The sequence below is a fragment of the Dendrobates tinctorius genome, unplaced genomic scaffold (assembly GCF_039654945.1).
Source record: "Dendrobates tinctorius isolate UK_male_01 unplaced genomic scaffold, ASM3965494v1 ptg000158l, whole genome shotgun sequence".
Taxonomy (NCBI): Eukaryota; Metazoa; Chordata; class Amphibia; order Anura; family Dendrobatidae; genus Dendrobates; species Dendrobates tinctorius.
The window spans coordinates 17,789,677-17,805,867 of record NW_027361825.1 but is presented as its reverse complement, the minus strand read 5'-3'; the positions used below and the strand labels follow the sequence as shown (position 1 = coordinate 17,805,867).

General features: G+C 50.2%; 1 protein-coding gene across 6 annotated transcripts in view; it reads right to left on the bottom strand.

Moving 5' to 3' along the window:
* Nucleotides 1-467: 467 nt before the first annotated feature.
* The window catches only part of GMFG (glia maturation factor gamma), a 124,189-nt gene continuing 108,465 nt past the window's right edge, over nucleotides 468-16,191 (bottom strand). For all 6 annotated transcript variants that reach the window (XM_073549027.1, XM_073549030.1, XM_073549028.1 and 3 more), the window contains 3 exons: nucleotides 15,053-15,135; nucleotides 5,564-5,637; nucleotides 468-611 (listed from right to left, as the gene is read on the bottom strand). In XM_073549027.1, the coding sequence (XP_073405128.1) occupies nucleotides 540-611; nucleotides 5,564-5,637; nucleotides 15,053-15,135 (229 nt within the window). In that variant the 3' untranslated portion in view covers nucleotides 468-539. The remainder of the gene's footprint in view (nucleotides 612-5,563; nucleotides 5,638-15,052; nucleotides 15,136-16,191) is intronic.

The following is a 16,191-nucleotide window of genomic DNA, read 5'->3' as shown; positions in this document are numbered from 1 at the left end:
GAGGAGGAAGGAGGGAGAAGGAAGAGAGAGATAAGGAAGAGAGAAGAGAGGGAGGAGAAAAAGGGAGAGAGCGAGATAATAGGTTTGTTTTTAATCATACTTGAAAAGTATTGTGTGAGATAGCATGTGATAGTATGTGAACCCACGCCGATATCCCCTACCCTGCAAAACATGAGGACGGCTTTGGCCTCATATGTCTCCACATAACATAATTCTGGATTGATCTATGGAGACTAGTACAAGTCAGACCTCCAGATTAGGAGGCATTTGAGTCCGGAGACATTGGGCCGCCCATTGGAGAAGAAGCCTGGCATCAGCCCAGCCTCAGCAACACGGACTCGACCTCTCCGAGCTGGAGACAATCCAATATCTCCCTATGTGATGAGAGCCAATTGATCTCTGGTGTCTGGAACATTTCCTGCTCCTTCTTCCCTCCTTGCTGCAGAGAACAGGTCAATATTCAGCCATAGCAGAGAGCTTGTGTTTATTAGTCAAAACCATTTGTGATCCGACACAGAAAACGTCAATTTGGGTCAATCTCAGCGAAAAAAACTCAGGCGTTCCTTCAGCCATTCTTCTGTGAGGTCACTGGTGGACCTGATCTCAAACACCTGCACAAGGTCACAATGCAGAAGAAAGACCTTCAGAGTTATTACTTATGGGACCTAAAGGGCAATGATAACAAAAATTAACAATTCATTGCAATTTTTCACATCACAATCTGTATTAACCCTTTCATGACGTGGTGATTTTTCGTTTTTTCCTCCCCTTCTTCCAAAGAGACGTAACTTTTTATTTTTGCGAGTTGTGCTTTGGAATGACACCATTGATTTTACAATGTATTACACTGGAAAACGGGAAAAACAGGAAATTGCAAAAGAAAAAATGCAATTCCATAATTGCTTTTTGGGCTTTCTGTTTACCATGTTCACAATGTAGTAAAACTGATCCGGTAATAGGATTCCCAAGATCAGTACGAGTACGCAAATATCAAAAATGCATAGGTTTTCTTCACTGCTATGTACAGCAAAAATCACCTACAGGCCAGCTTTCCCAGAAGGATCTTAATGACAGACACAGGGGTCTTCAGCAGACCCCCAGTTGTCAAGTCAATCCATCGGTGCCCCACGATCATGTCATGGGCACAGCAATGGGAGTGTGGAACGATATACCCCCTGTTGGCTTGTGTGAAATGCCACTGTCAGAGCGGGATTTAACAGGTTAACAGCAGCAGGCAGATCTCCGCACTATTCCCAATTGTTAGAGGCACATGATGGCTGATTAAATCAGCCGTCATCTGCGAGGAAAGATGGGAGCTCAGAATGCGAGCGTGCATCAAAGGCAGGGATGCGGCATATGATATACGTTTATGTGGCGCCCCTGGGGCTCAGTCGCCACAGAGGTATTGCACCTTCTCCTAAGGTGTAGTGCCCCACCAAGTAGGGAAGTTGGGAACTCCTTTCCACACTCCAAGACCTGCACCCACACACAGGATAGTTCAGCAATGGACCAGATTGCGGCTCCATGCTTAGAGGTTAGCAGAGCACCTTTCGTGGGTCCTTGCTTCGTAACACGAGATGTGCTGGGAGGTGGGTGGAGTTAGATATAAAAGAGGGGGAAGGTTTAGAATTACAGTTCAGTCTGACAGAGGGTAAGAGAGGAAGGAAGTCACTCAGATAGGAGTGAGGATCACTGGAAGAGGGATGGAGGCAGGAGTGCTGCAGCTGCCTCAGTGACCTGAGCCAGCTGGCACGGGAAAGAAACAGAAGGAGAAAGACGTAGAACTGCAACCTAAGCTTCCATAAGAGAGAGAAGGAACAGCGCGGAACGAAGGAGTAGGAGAACAGAGAGGAGTTGTGGGTTGGAAGAGGAACCCTGCCTATAGGTTCTCAGCGCAAGGCCGGGGCCCGGTCCCTGAGGTTGTATGGACACTTATGGTTCTGCAGCAGACACCAGTGGAGTAGTTGGCTGTAAATGCATTACTCCCATCCAAGACTTGGGACACAACAGCAACACAGATAGAGAGCCGGGATCCAGGAGGTCCCTGATCAGGCTACAGCTGTCTGTCATACAAGTATAGTTGTTAGGAACATCTGACAGAAGGAACTTCAGAGTAACCACGGTACTGGAGCTCTTCACACTAATAGGCGCAATAGCGGAGTTGCTCAGGACAGGTACATGTTGGCGGAGTGTTGGCCTAACTTGTCCGGGAGGTTGATTGAGTCTCTAACCACACACCACTATTGACATTGGGCGCCCAGAGCCACGGACCGGGTCACCGCTGCTGTGACACATCCCCCCTGACACCGGCCCGGTACCGAGTACCACGCTGCCCTGGGTCGGAGGGCGCCCATTTACATCATGTGTCATGAAGGGGTTAAAAAGAAATGAGAAATTTTGCAAGTTTCACACCAGCCACTGGGGTAATTATAGACTCAAACTTCCTGTTCTGTCATAAAATCCACATGTACAATGTACATTCACAGGAATAGATTGACTCTGACCCTGTCTGAGCATCTAATGAGCATGTGTAAAGGTCATTGTGATGGAGGAGGAGCAGGTGAGCTGTGACATCACCCATTGTGAATGGTGGATCCTGTGCTATCTACTTATCAGTCATTGTACAGGAAGAGGTGGTGGTGGTGAGAGCTGTGACATCACCTAGTGTGAATGGTGGATCCTGTGTTTTCTTCTGTATGTAGAGGTGTTATCAGTCATTGTACAGGAGGAGGAGGAGGTGAGCTGTAATATAACCTAATGTGAATGGTGAATCTGTAAACAGTCATTGTAATCTTTAAGGAACAGGAAGCATGAGTTCAAAATAGCCCTAGTGGCCACTGTGAAAATTGAAATATTTATATTTTTTTCATACAGATTATGATATGAATAAAAAAATAAATTCTATTCATTTTTAACAAAAGATGCTTTTGAAATTAAATCTATAGAAATATCATAAGCAAGACAGCAAACGGGCTATAAACTGCACATAGAGCTAGAAAAGCTGAAAGTGCAAGGCAAAAGATATACTAAAAATATAAATTTTATTTTAAACAATAATTAAAATTGGAACAAACATACACAACACAAGATTCTAGACTGATAAGAAACTTCATACCATAAAGTATGCTCATCAGGGTACGTACAGTCAATAATGCTACAATGCAAAAAATAAAAACAAGGTACTGTATTTTTCCGACTATAAGACGCACCGGACCATAAGATGCACCCCAATTTTCAGAAGGAAAATAGGGAAAAAAATAATAATGTGTCAAATGGGGGTCCATCTTACAGTCCGAATTCAGCTTACCTGGGAAGGGATCCGGCACAGGTGGAGGAGTGGTCACAGGGGTCATTCAGTGGTCCAGGCTCGTGCGGTGGCGGCTCTGTGCTGGGGCAGGTTGGTTGTGCTGGAGCAGCTGGGCTGTACTGGGGCAGGTGGGCTGTGCTGGGGCTGGGGCAGCTGGGCTGTGATGGGGCTGGGGCAGCTGTGCTGGGGCTGGGGCAGCTGTGCTGGGGCTGGGGCAGCTGTTCTGGGGCTGGGGCAGCTGTGCTGTGCTGGGGCTGGGGCAGCTGGGCTGTGCTGGGGCAGCTGGGCTGTGCTGGGCTGGGGCAGCTGGGCTGTGCTGAGGCTGGGGCAGCTGGGCTGTGCTGGGGCTGGGGCAGTTGGGCTGGGGCAGGTGGGCTCTGTGGGGTGAGGGTGGCGGCTCTCTGTTCTCCGATGCAGGGGCGGCGGCTCCGCCATTTCCTCCAAGCCCGGAGGCCTCTGCACATCCCTTGCTGGCCGCCGCCATGTTGCGGTGGCCTCTGGGAACATGGACGCCGGGAAGATGGCCGCCGGTCCGGGGACAGCGCATGCGCAGGTTCAGACCTCGTCCCGAGATCTTGGGGGACGAGATTCAAATCTCGGGACGAGATCTGAACCTGCACATGCGCCGTCCCCGGACCGGCGGCCATCTTCCCGGCGTCCATGTTCCCAGAGGCCACCGCAACATGGAGGCAGCCATCAAGGGATGTGCGGGGGCCTCCGGGCTTGGAGGAAATGCCGGCGGAGCCGCCGCCCCTGCACCGGAGCACAGAGAGCCGCTACCTCTGCACCGGAGCACAGCCCGCTGCCACCACCGCACTACAGAGCCCCGCGGCACCCACACCAGCCTCCAGCCATGATCGGAGGTTAGTATATTGTGACCATAAGACGCACCCCCCACTTTCCCCCAAAATTTTGGGGGAAAAAAGTGCGTCTTATGGTCCGAAAAATATGGTATATACAACCCAATATGCGCTAAATGTTAGTGATGTATACCGATGTAATAAGGTCATCATAATAAGACACAGTGGAACGTATAAATATACATTGGAATAGATTATCAAAGAAATAACAAGCAGTATAAATCTATGAGTATGGAATACAGAGTTAAGGCCCCGTCTCACTAAGCAATCTCGGTAGCGAGATCGCTGCTGAGTCACAACTTTTGTGACGTAACAGCAATCTCACCAGCGAGATCGCTGTGTGTGACAGCGATCAGCGAGCGGCCCCCCTGCCAGTATCGCTGATCGCTGCAAGAAACCTCTGGACATTTCTTTAGTCGCTGGTCTCCCGCTGGCCAGCACGCATCGCTGTGTGTGACAGCGGGAGACCAGCGTTCAGGTGTAAAAAAATAATAAAAAAAATAAAAAATATAGTAATTCTCACCTTCCGATGTCCCGTTCAGCCATCCTGCCTCTCTCCACGCTCCGGTCCCAGTGATCCTTTGCATGAATGACCGCGAGACTTTGTTATCCCTCGAGACCGTGACATCTCGCGGTCATTCGTGCAAAGGCTCACTGGGACCGGAGCGTGGAGAGAGGCAGGATGGCTGAACGGGACGTCGGAAGGTGAGAATAACTATATTTTTTATTTTGAATCTATTTTCTACAGCGATAGCCAGCTATGCCGGGCGCTCGGCATCGCTGTGCTGATCGCTGGTGAAGCTGTCTGTGTGACAGCTCACCAGCGATCACATAGCGACTTACTAGCGATCCTGACACCTTCATATCGGTGTCGGGATCGCTGGTAAGTCGCTTAGTGGCCTTAAGTCACAATGGCACGTATAATACAAAATCTCAACAGTATAAATAAAATTGCACCCGACGTGCATTTCACATCTAGCTTGAAACGCGCGTCAGGTGTGTTAAAATAAAATTAATATTTTTAATATATCTTTTGCCTTGCACTTTCCTTTATCAGTTTTTCAAAAAATACTTTTGGCCATACCCCTTGGGTACTTTCTAACAAAATAATTTCAGAAGTTAGTCCATGTAATGCACAGTGAGTGAAAAAGACCATTTTTGTAACTATTGCTTGACACGCATCACACTGGCCTTTGGCGATCTTGGGTTAGCAGTGTTGCTTGCAGGACTGAGGTCTTAGGTGTGAATCCAACCATGTTAGCAACTCTATGTTTTCCCCTCACCTTTAAGGGTTCCTCCTTTGTACCCAGTGTCCTCAGAACCACATGTAAATAAATATTCACCCCTAGAGGGCGCTTTCACATCTAGGCTCTGCCCTTTACTCATGGCCTCGTACCTTGGTGAGCTCAGCAATCTGTACCAGTCTGTTCTTGCTTCCAGCGTACATCATTTGCTGCTCCGGTTTACACCCTGTAAGTAATACACGACTTGTTAAAGGACATGGAACGGAACGGGGTAGACCTATTAGATGTGCTCAAAAGTTTACATACCCCGGCAGAATTTTTGCTTTCTTGGCCTTTTTTCAGAGAAAAAAAAAACTCGCCCCCACTTTAGAGAAACAAAGACTCGCTCCCACTTCCTGTAGAGAAACACTGAGCCGCCCTCACTTCTTGTAGAGAAAATGACACGCCCCCACTTACTATAGAGAAACAAAGACCCACCTCCACTTACTTTAGAGAAACAGAGACTCGCCCCTACTTCCTGTAGAGACAATGACCCATCCTCACTTCCTGTAGATAGACAATGACCAGTCCCCACTTCCTGTAGAGACAATGACCTGCCCTCACTTCCTGTAGTGACAATGACCTGTCCCCACTTCCTGTAGAGACAATGACTCGTCCTCACTTCCTGTAGAGACAATGACCTGTCCCCACTTCCTTGTAGAGAGACAACAACCTGCCCTCACTTCCTGTAGAGTCAATGACCTATTGTTAGGGATAGGGTTAGTTTGGTGAAGAACCCGGGAGTGGACCCTCTGGGGCGTGGCTCCAGAGCCCCCAAGGGCGACTGGACCAGGTGAAGACCACCCCCTATACAGGGAGTGTTAGGAGCAGGCCCATGGGAGCTAGAACCACAACAGCCGGAGCCAAAGGGCGACTCAGGGCAGGGCAGAGTGAGCACGAGAGAGCAATACTGGATGCAGTACTCTGGAACAGAAGGCACAGGGGGGTCAACGAAGCCAGAGAGACCAAGGCTGGTGGGGCTTTACGCTGAAAGGGAAAAAAGGACAAAAATAAGGAGGCGTCGAAAGGACGGTACCGGGGATGTGGACCCACCATGAGGGATACCGGAGTGGGGATGAACACGGCTGAGACACAGGGCAGACAGGCACGACAGATACAGGACCAAAACAGGGCGGACAGGCAAGGCAGAGGCACGAAGCAGACAAGCACGGGAGACACAGGACTGAGGCAGGGCAGACAGGCAAGGCAGAGGCATGGAGCTGACAGGCACGACTGAGGTACAGGGCTGACAGGTGCGGCTGAGGCAGGGGACCAGAGGTGTGAGTCGGCGCTAAGCGCAAGGACGCCAGCGCTAACCCACTGTGATAATCAGGAGTCTTACCTTTGCTGACGCCGTACAGAAATACCCGGTGGGCGCCGCCATGTTGGGGGTGGAGCCACCGGGTCAGCGCTCCCAGGGACCCTTGCGGAGGAGAGAGAGCAGGCACGCATGCGCCGGGCATGAACGCGCCGGGACCTGAAGGGAGTAGCAGCCGCAGGGACATGCTGAGGGGCGGCGACGCGCCGGGGAGCGGGCACGCGCCGGGGAGTACCGGCGGTGTCCGTGACAGTACCCCTCCCTTACTCCCCCCCTTTTTAAGGCTGGTGAGGAATCTCCTCATGATACAAGGAGCATTGATGTTCTCCCGGGGCTCCCAAGATCTCTCCTCAGGACCGAATCCTTTCCAGGCAATTAGAAAGAAAGTCCTCCCTCTAACTGTCCTCTGTTGTGAACTAATTTTCTGGATTACCTCTGGCTTCTGTTGAGGGTGGTGGAGCTGGCTGTGTTGACAGAGGAGTCGTGAGTTCTCCATCCGGGCTCCCTCTAGTGGTGACAGTAGGTAATGAAGCTGATCTAAATGGCAGAGACCTGCCACCTGAGGAGGAGGACTGTGAGTGGACATGAGGAGTCTCTGACTGGATTTAAGACAGCCGACTCCCTAATTTTGTGCTGGTGATTTTTCCTGCCCTGAGGTTCTGGTTTCCAGTTCTGTTCCTGCCTTCTCAAGCTAAGCGTGCTGTGCTATTTTTTCACGAGATTTGGTCTGGTTTACTTAGTTTTTGTGGTCAGCCAGCCCCTGCTGGGGCTGTGCTGAATTTCCATTCTTATGTCTCGGTTTATGCCAGTTTGCTTTTTGTCCCTGATCAGATTGGTCTCTTTTTGCTCTGTCTTCAGAATATATCAGAGTGCTGATATAGGGAATTGAAGTCTAGTGACTTCAGGGTTTTTGTTATCAGAAAGTGTTGGACATTTTTTGGCAGGGTTTTGTGCGTGATTGCAGACAGCATCTTTCCTTTCCTGTCCTTTCTAGTTAGTGTGGGCCCCATCGTTTGCTCAGCCTATTTTTCTATCTGTGTTTGTGTTTTCATCTTGTCTCACTGACAATACATGTTTGGGGGCTGTCTATTGCTTTGGCGTTTGCTCTGGGGCAGTTTAGATTTCCCCTTATCTTGCTTTAGGCTTATTTAGTTCTCTGGCTGTGACGAGGCATCTAGGATCATCGTAGGTATGCTCCACGGCTACTGCTAGTTGTGTGGATAGGATCAGGGGTCTGCAATCCGCTTAGTTTCCAACCTCTCTGGTTTTCTGTGGCTTAGCTTGTTTTTGTTTTTCCTCCTCAGTGACTCATTCATAACAGTCCTCATAGCCAATATATCCCTTATTTCAAAGGTATCATCAGAACTGCTTGGTTGGGGAAAACGAGAAGGAGATGAATGGAAGCAGTTAAACACTGCTGGTTTGAGGAGAGATACATGGAAAGTATTGGGGATCCGCAGCAAGGCAGGCAATTTTAACTTATAGGCCACGTCATTGATACGCCTCAAGATTTTAAAGGGACCAATGTAACGTGGACCCAGCTTATGGGAGGGAATCTTAAGCCTGATATAACGCGAGGACAGCCAGACTTTATCACCCGGAGGATAAGGAGGAGCGTCCAAGCGTTTCTTGTCTGCATACCTCTTCATCTTGTCCCTAGCTCTCTCAAGAGTTCCCTTAGTCTCCTCCCAAATTTTAAAAAATTTCAAGGACAGAGCGTCTGCAGCCGGTACACCCGAGGCGGGGGAAACGGGAAGGGGAGTGCAGGGATGTTGCCCAAAGACTACAAAAAACGGAGATTTGGAAGAGGATTCACTGGGATGATTGTTATAGGCGAATTCTGCCCACGGGAGAAGAGAGACCCAATCGTTCTGGTGAATATTGGAAAAGTGGCGAAGGTAGGATGTCAGAGCCTGATTGACTCGCTCCAAATGACCACTGGACTGCGGATGATAAGCAGAAGACAGGTCTAGGGTTACCTTCATTAACTTGCAGAGAGCCCTCCAAAAATGGGAGGTGAATTGGACCCCACGATCTGAGACGATATGTTGAGGGAATCCGTGAAGTCGGAATACATGGTGCAGGAAAATCTTCGCCAACTCTGGAGCAGAAGGCAGTCCCGGCAAGGGAACAAAGTGGGCTATTTTAGAAAACTGATCTACAACTACCAGGATCACAGAACAGTTAGAGGAATGCGGTAGATCGGTAATAAAGTCCATGGCAATGTGGCTCCAAAGGGCCGAAGGCACAGGCAGCGGATGCAGGAGTCTGGAAGGCAGCTGCCGAGGAATCTTGTTCCTGGCACAAGATGAGCAGGAGGCAGTGCATTCCAAGATGTCTTGGCGAAGTGATGGCCACCAATAATGGCGGGAAATAAGAGAGAGAGTCCTCTTGGTTCCAGCATGACCGGCAATTCGGGAGGAATGTCCCCAATGTAAGACTCTCACCCTGTTACAGTCTGACACAAAGGTTTTACCCGGTGGTGGGGTGGTTATGTATAAAGGCGCCACGGTGATAATTCTTGCCGGATCAATGATATGTGCTGGTCTCTTCTCTATGTCCACAGGCTGGAATGACCTAGATAGAGCATCCGCTTTGACGTTCTTGTCTCCAGGTCGAAAGTGAAGCTCAAAGTCGAAACGCCCGAAGAACAGGGATCATCTGGCCTGGCGAGGATTGAGCCTTTGGGCCAACTGAACATAGGCCAAATTCTTGTGGTCAGTAAATATGACGAAAGGATGAACAACTCCTTCAAGGAGATAACGCCATTCCTCCAGAGCCAATTTTATGGCTAATAGTTCTTTGTCCCCAATGGAGTAATTGCGTTCGGGGGAGGAGAAGGCTTTGGAGAAGAAGCCACAGGTGACCAACCGCCCGGTGGCGGATCTCTGTAGAAGCACTGCTCCAGCTCCAACAGAAGAACTGTCAACCTCGGGGATAAATGGCTTATTGGCGTCCGGTCGGTGAAGCACAGAGGCCGTGGCAAATTCTCGTTTCAGGGTCTGGAAGGCGTCTTCAGCCTCAGAGAGCCAAAGGTTGGGTTTGGCTCCCTTACGAACGAGGGCTGAGATTGGCTTAGTCAAGGCGGAGAAGTGGGGAATAAATTGCCGATAATAATTGGCAAACCCCAGAAAGCGCTGGATTGCCTTCACCCCAAGAGGACGTGGCCAATTAAGCACGGCAGACACAGTCTCAGGATCCATCTTCAGGCCGGAATCCGAGACGATATACCCGAGAAAAGGCAATGAGGGCTGTTCGAAGATGCACTTTTCTAGCTTGGCAAAAAGATGATTCTCTCTCAGACGCTGCAGAACTTGGCGAACATCTCGTCTGTGGGCTGATAAATCCAGAGAAAAAAAATTAGGATGTCATCCAAGTACACCATGACACTAGAGTAAAGAAGGTCCCGAAAAATATTGTTTACCAATTCCTGAAAGACGGCAGGAGCGTTGCAAAGGCTGAACGGCATAACCAAATACTCATAGTGACCATCAAGCGTGTTGAATGCGGTCTTCCACTCATCCCCAGCGCGAAGTCGGAACAGATTATAGGCTCCACGAAGGTCAAGTTTGGTAAACACGCACTCCTCTCAGGCGGTCGAAGAGCTCCGGGATGAGTGGCAAAGGTGTTGTTCAGGCCTCTGTAGTCAATACAGGGACGAAGGGAGCCGTCCTTCATTTTTACAAAGAAGAAGCCTGCGCCAGCAGGTGAGGAGGACTTCCGAATGAAGCTTTTAGCTAAATTCTCTTGAACATACTCAGACATGGCTTGCGTCTCCACAGGCGAAAGAGGATAGATTCTCCCTCTTGGCGGGACGGCACCCGGGACGAGATCAATGGGGCAATCGTAGGGTCGGTGCAGAGGAAGGTTCTCTGCTTCCCTCTTATCAAAGATAACCGTGAAGGATCCATAAACTGAGGGTAACCCGGAGGGGATGTTAAGGGAACGGGAACCACCTACGGGAAGCACCGGCCACAGGCACTGCCACTGGCAGGAATCCCCCCAAATGCAGAATATTACCATTATGCCAATCCAAGGTAGGCTCGTGAGTTCGCAACCAAGGAAGGCCAAGAAGAACAGGATGAGAGATGCCCGCTAACACGTAAAACAAAATTTTTTCCCTGTGTAACGCTCCCACTTGAAACTCTATCTCCTGCGTAACTTGAGTAACAGTCTCCTGTAAGGGTTTACCATCAGCGGATGCAAGGATCCGAGGATTTTCTAACGACCTCACAGGGACCGAGAATCTCTCAACCTCTTCGAGCCTAATAAAATTCCCTGCTGTGCCCGAATCTATATAGGCTGTGACCGAGAAACGTTTACCACCAACATGCAACAAAACAGACAAAGTGAGGGCTAGAGAGGTATCACATACACCTAGACAGGCCTCTCTTACCTGGCCTAGGCGAAGGAGTTTTCCGGACGTTCAAGACAGGCTCGGAGCAAATAGGACGCACTCCCGCAATGGAAGCAAAGACCCTGGGTGCGTCTCTCCTTGCGACGATGCTTGGATAACTTAAGCTGACCTACTTGCATCGGCTCGGGCGCAAAGGCAGAGGTGGACGCCCCGGACCGAGGACTGGGTGGTCTACGAGTAGGCAGAGAAGAGCGAGGAATTCTTCTCTCACAAGCACGCTCCTGGAAGCGGAGATCAATTCGGGTGGCAAGCGGAATTAGGTGTTCCAAGGCAGTTGAGGTGTCGCGGCCTGCCAACTCGTCCTTTATTCGCCCCGAAAGACCTCGCCAGAAAGCTCCCACCAGTGTCTCGTTGTTCCAGCCCAGATCGGACGATAGGGTACGGAAACGGATGGCATATTGACCGACCGTTAGGGACCCCTGGTGGAGGCTAAAAAGTGACTCTGTAGTAGAAGCGAGGCGACCCGGCTCATCGAATACTCGACAAAAGGTCTCCAGGAAGGTTGACAGCTGAGAGACCACGGGGTCGTCACGTTCCCAGAAGGGATTAACCCATGCTAGAGCATCTCCCTCCAGGTGGGAGACAATGAAGGCCACCTTGGCCCGATCCGTGGGGTACTGCTGTGGCAGCAGTTCGAAATGGAGACAACACTGATTCAAGAACCCCCGACACAGTTTAGGGTCACCATTGTACCGGGGCGGTTTCGCTAACCGGGGAGGGGGATGAGGAGTCACGGTTTGGACAGAGGATGAGGCGGACGACTGCATGGAGAGCAGACTAGGCCATATAACTAAGAATATGGGCCTGGGTGTCTCGATACTGGACCAATTCCTGCTGCAGGCCGGCCAGCTGAGAAGCGTTCCCAGGATCAGAGGTTTGTAGCGCGGAGAGTCGGGAGTCCATGGACTTCATGAATGACAACATACGCGTCTGATTCTCCCGCAAAAATATCAGCTCCTTCTGTGCGGCCGCGGCTCCATGGCCTGATTATTTTGTTAGGGATAGGGTTAGTTTGGTGAAGAACCCGGGAGTGGACCCTCTGGGTCATGGCTCCAGAGCCCCCAAGGGTGAGCGGACCAGGTGAAGACCACTCCCTATACAGGGAGTGTTAGGAGCAGGCCCAAGGGAGATAGAACCACAACAGCCGGAGCCAAAGAGAGCAGGACTGGATGCAGTACTCTGGAACGGAAGGCATAGGGGGGTCAACGGAGCCAGAGAGACCAGGGCTGGTGGGGCTTTACGCCGAAAGGGTAAAAAGGACAAAAATAAGGAGACGTCGATAGGACAGTACCGGGGATGTGGATCCACCACGAGGGATACCAGAGTGGGGATGAACACGGCTGAGACACAGGGCAGACAGGCACGACAGATACAGGACCGAGGCAGGGCGGACAGGCAAGGCAGAGGCACGAAGCAGACAGGCACGGCAGACACAGGACTGAGGCAGGGCGGACAGGCAAGACAGAGGCACGGAGCTGACAGGCACGGCTGAGGTACAAGGCTGACAGGTACGGCTGAGGCAGGGGATCTGAGGTGTGAGTCGGCGCTAAGCGCAAGGACGCCAGCGCTAACCCACTGTGATAATCAGGCGTCTTACCTTTGCTGACACCGTGCAGAAATACCCGGTGGGCGCCGCCATGTTGGGGGCGGAGCCACCGGGTCAGTGCTCCCAGGGACCCTTGCGGAGGAGAGAGAGCAGGCGCGCATGCGCCGGGCATGAACGTGCCGGGACCTGAAGGAAGCAGCAGCCGCAGGGACATGATGAGGGGTGGCGACGCGCCGGGGAGCGGGCACGCGTCGGTGAGTATCGGTGGTGTCTGTGACACATGTCCCCACTTCCTTGTAGAGAGACAACGACCTGCCCTCACTTCCTGTAGAGACAATGACATGTCCCCACTTCCTGTAGAGATAAAGACCCTTCCCCACTTCCTGTAGAGATAAAGACCCGGCCCTACTTCCTGTAGAGACAATGATTCATCCTCACTTCCTGTAGAGACAATGACCCACCCTCACTTCCTGTAGAGACAATGACTCATCCTCACTCCCTGTAGAGACAATGACACGTCCCCTGTTGTGAATTCACTTTCTGGCCTGCCTCTGATTACTAGTGAAGGTAGTGGAGCTGGTTGTATTGACAGAGGGGTCGCGAGTTCTCTTTCCGGGCTCCCTCTGGTGGTTAAAGGTGGTAATGGAGCTGATCTAATTAACAGAGGCCTGCCAGCTGATAATGAGGAGGACGATTGGACATTTGAAGTTTCTGACTGGATTTAAGACAGCCGACTCCCTCTATCCCTGCTGGTGATTTTTTCCTGCCTTCTGAGGTCTTAGTTTCCAGTTCAGTCCCTGCATGCTCAAGATAAGTGTTCTTTTGCTATTGTTCACATTTGATTTGGTTCTGTCTATTTCAGTTTTGTGTGGTCAGCCAGCCCCGGCTGGGGCTGTGCTGAATTTCCATCCTTATATTACTGTTTGTGCCAGTTTGTTTTTGTCCCTTATTAGATTGGCCTCTCTTTGCGCTGCTTTCAGAATATACTAGAGTGCTGATATAGTGGGCGAAGTTTAGTGACTTCAGTATTTTTTCTATCAGACGTGTTGGGCATTTTTTGCAGGGTTTTTTGCGTGATTGAGTGTCTTTCCTTTCCTGTCCTGTCTAGTTAGTTTGGGCCCCATCATTTGCTCAGCCTATTTTCCTACCTGCGTTTGTGTTTCAATCTTGTCTCACTGACAATATATGTTTGGGGGCTATCTATTCCTTTGGGGTCTGCACTGGGGCAGTTTAGATTTCCCCTTTCTTGCTTTAGGCTTATTTAGTTTTCCGGCTGTGTCGAGGCATCGAGAATCATCGTAGGTATGCTCCACGGCTACTGCCAGTTGTGTGGATAGGATCAGGGATCTGTAATCTGCTTAGTTACCAACCTCTCTGGTTTTCTGTGGCTTAGCTTGGTCTTGCTTTCCTCCTCGTGACCTAATCATAACAGTCCCCACTTCCTTGTAGAGAGACAATGACCCGCCCTCACTTCCTGTAGAGCCAATGACCCACAACTACTTCCTGTAGACAAAGCTCCACCCCTACTCTCACTAGAGACAAAATCCCTCCCCCACGTTCAGTAACTCTTCTTGCTGTCTCAGCACGGCACATTACACGGGTTAAACATCATTCTTAAATAAAGTGATTTACAGATAAAAACACATATAACGCTGAACATTTCTAGACCCGGCAGAGTCTCCCACAGCTACAGACACCGGCACTGAGTTATTACAAGCGAGCACAGGATCAATCGTAAACGCTTCCATAAATTTGTCACAATTCCCACTTTAGAGAAAATCTAATGGCAGCCACGGCAATATTTCTGCTCAGAGAATGCACTGCAAGAATTTATACCCAATGGAGCACATTTACTTAAGACCGGCATTTCATATGCCTTAAACGGGTATTGCAGATCTGCACACCTCCGCATCTGGGTATAACTGGCAGGAGGCAGGTATGTCAGCAAAGGGCAACAATGCGCACAGGACAAAAGCTTCTCCATTCCTGTGCACCACAGTAAGGTATGCTAGGAGTAAAAAGTAAAAAATAAAAAAAATCTTTGTTACAACAACATAAAAAGTTTTCTCTGAAGGAAAACCATGTGGCAGCCACTACAGGAGAAAGGTGGTACTGCATGGTGCTCACTACAACGACCACATGGTTCTGTAATACTGTGGTCCTCCGGAGCAAGAGCAGCTCTGTACTGTAGGTGTTGTGCTCTGACAGATATGGGGAACACTACAAGGTGCGGCTCCCACCCACACCTGACTCTGAGGAGGAAACTAGGCGTCAGCTTTTGTGTGTTCTCCCATAATATCATTATTTTAATGTTCACTTACCTACTGGGCTGGAGAATATCATACACAGCGGGTAAGAGATCCGCCCGTCATCGTGCACGTACCTATAACTGTACACCAGGAACGTGGCCGAAGGTCAAGGAAATCACATGCATTGTACAGAATAATTATATCAATAGATAGATAATAGATGATAGATAAATAATAGATAGATAATAGATAGATAATACTGTAGATATGATAAATAGATAGATATGTGGCGCCCCTGAGGCTTCAGTCGCCACAGAGGTACTGCACCTTCTCCTAAGGTGTAGTGTCCCACCATCCAGGTAAGGTGGGAACGCCTGACCACGCTCCACACCTGCATTCCACACACAGGATAGTTTAGTGGGGCCACCTAACAGCTTCAGGCTGGGGGTTAGCAGAGCACCCCTCGTGGAACCCTGCTTCGTAACACGAGATGTGCTGGGAGGCGGGTGGAGTGAGATGATACAAAAGAGTGGGAAGATTGAGAGTTAGTTAGTTGGAGAGAGAGAAGAGTGAAGATGGGTGTCTGAAGGACGTGCTGCAGCAGGTCCCAGTGATCTGGGCTGCTGGCACGAGAAAGACCAGAGAAAGAGACTGATAAGATTGATAACCTAACCTTCCATAAGAGAGAACAGATCGGAACGAAGGAGAATAGAAGGACGGTGGGAAGCTGGTTGAAGAAAGATATAGAACCCTTCCAGTCCAGAGCGCAAAGGCCGGGGCCTGGTCCCCGAGGTTGATTGGATCTTTATGTTCGGCAACAGACACCGGAGGAGTAGTGAGCCACTAACGCCTTGCTCCCATCATAGACTTGGGACACAACAGCAACTGAATAGAGAGCCGGGACGCAGTGAGGAGTCCCCGAAGCAGGCTACAGCTGTCTGTTATACAAGTAGAGACTAGGAACACCTAGAGAGAGGCATTCCAGGGTAACTAAGTACTGGAGTGCTTCGCACCTAAAGGCGCATTGGAGGAGTCGTTCAGGGAAGGTACATATTGGTGGAGTGTGGAAGGAAGAACACTATCTGGTCTGGAGGTTGGCTAGAGCCCTGACCTGGAGAACACAGTACGGAGGCAGGCGTCTGTGTGAACTGCAAACAGTGAGTAAAGCCTTGGAACCGCACACCCTGGTGTCCTCCAGTTATTCCATCACC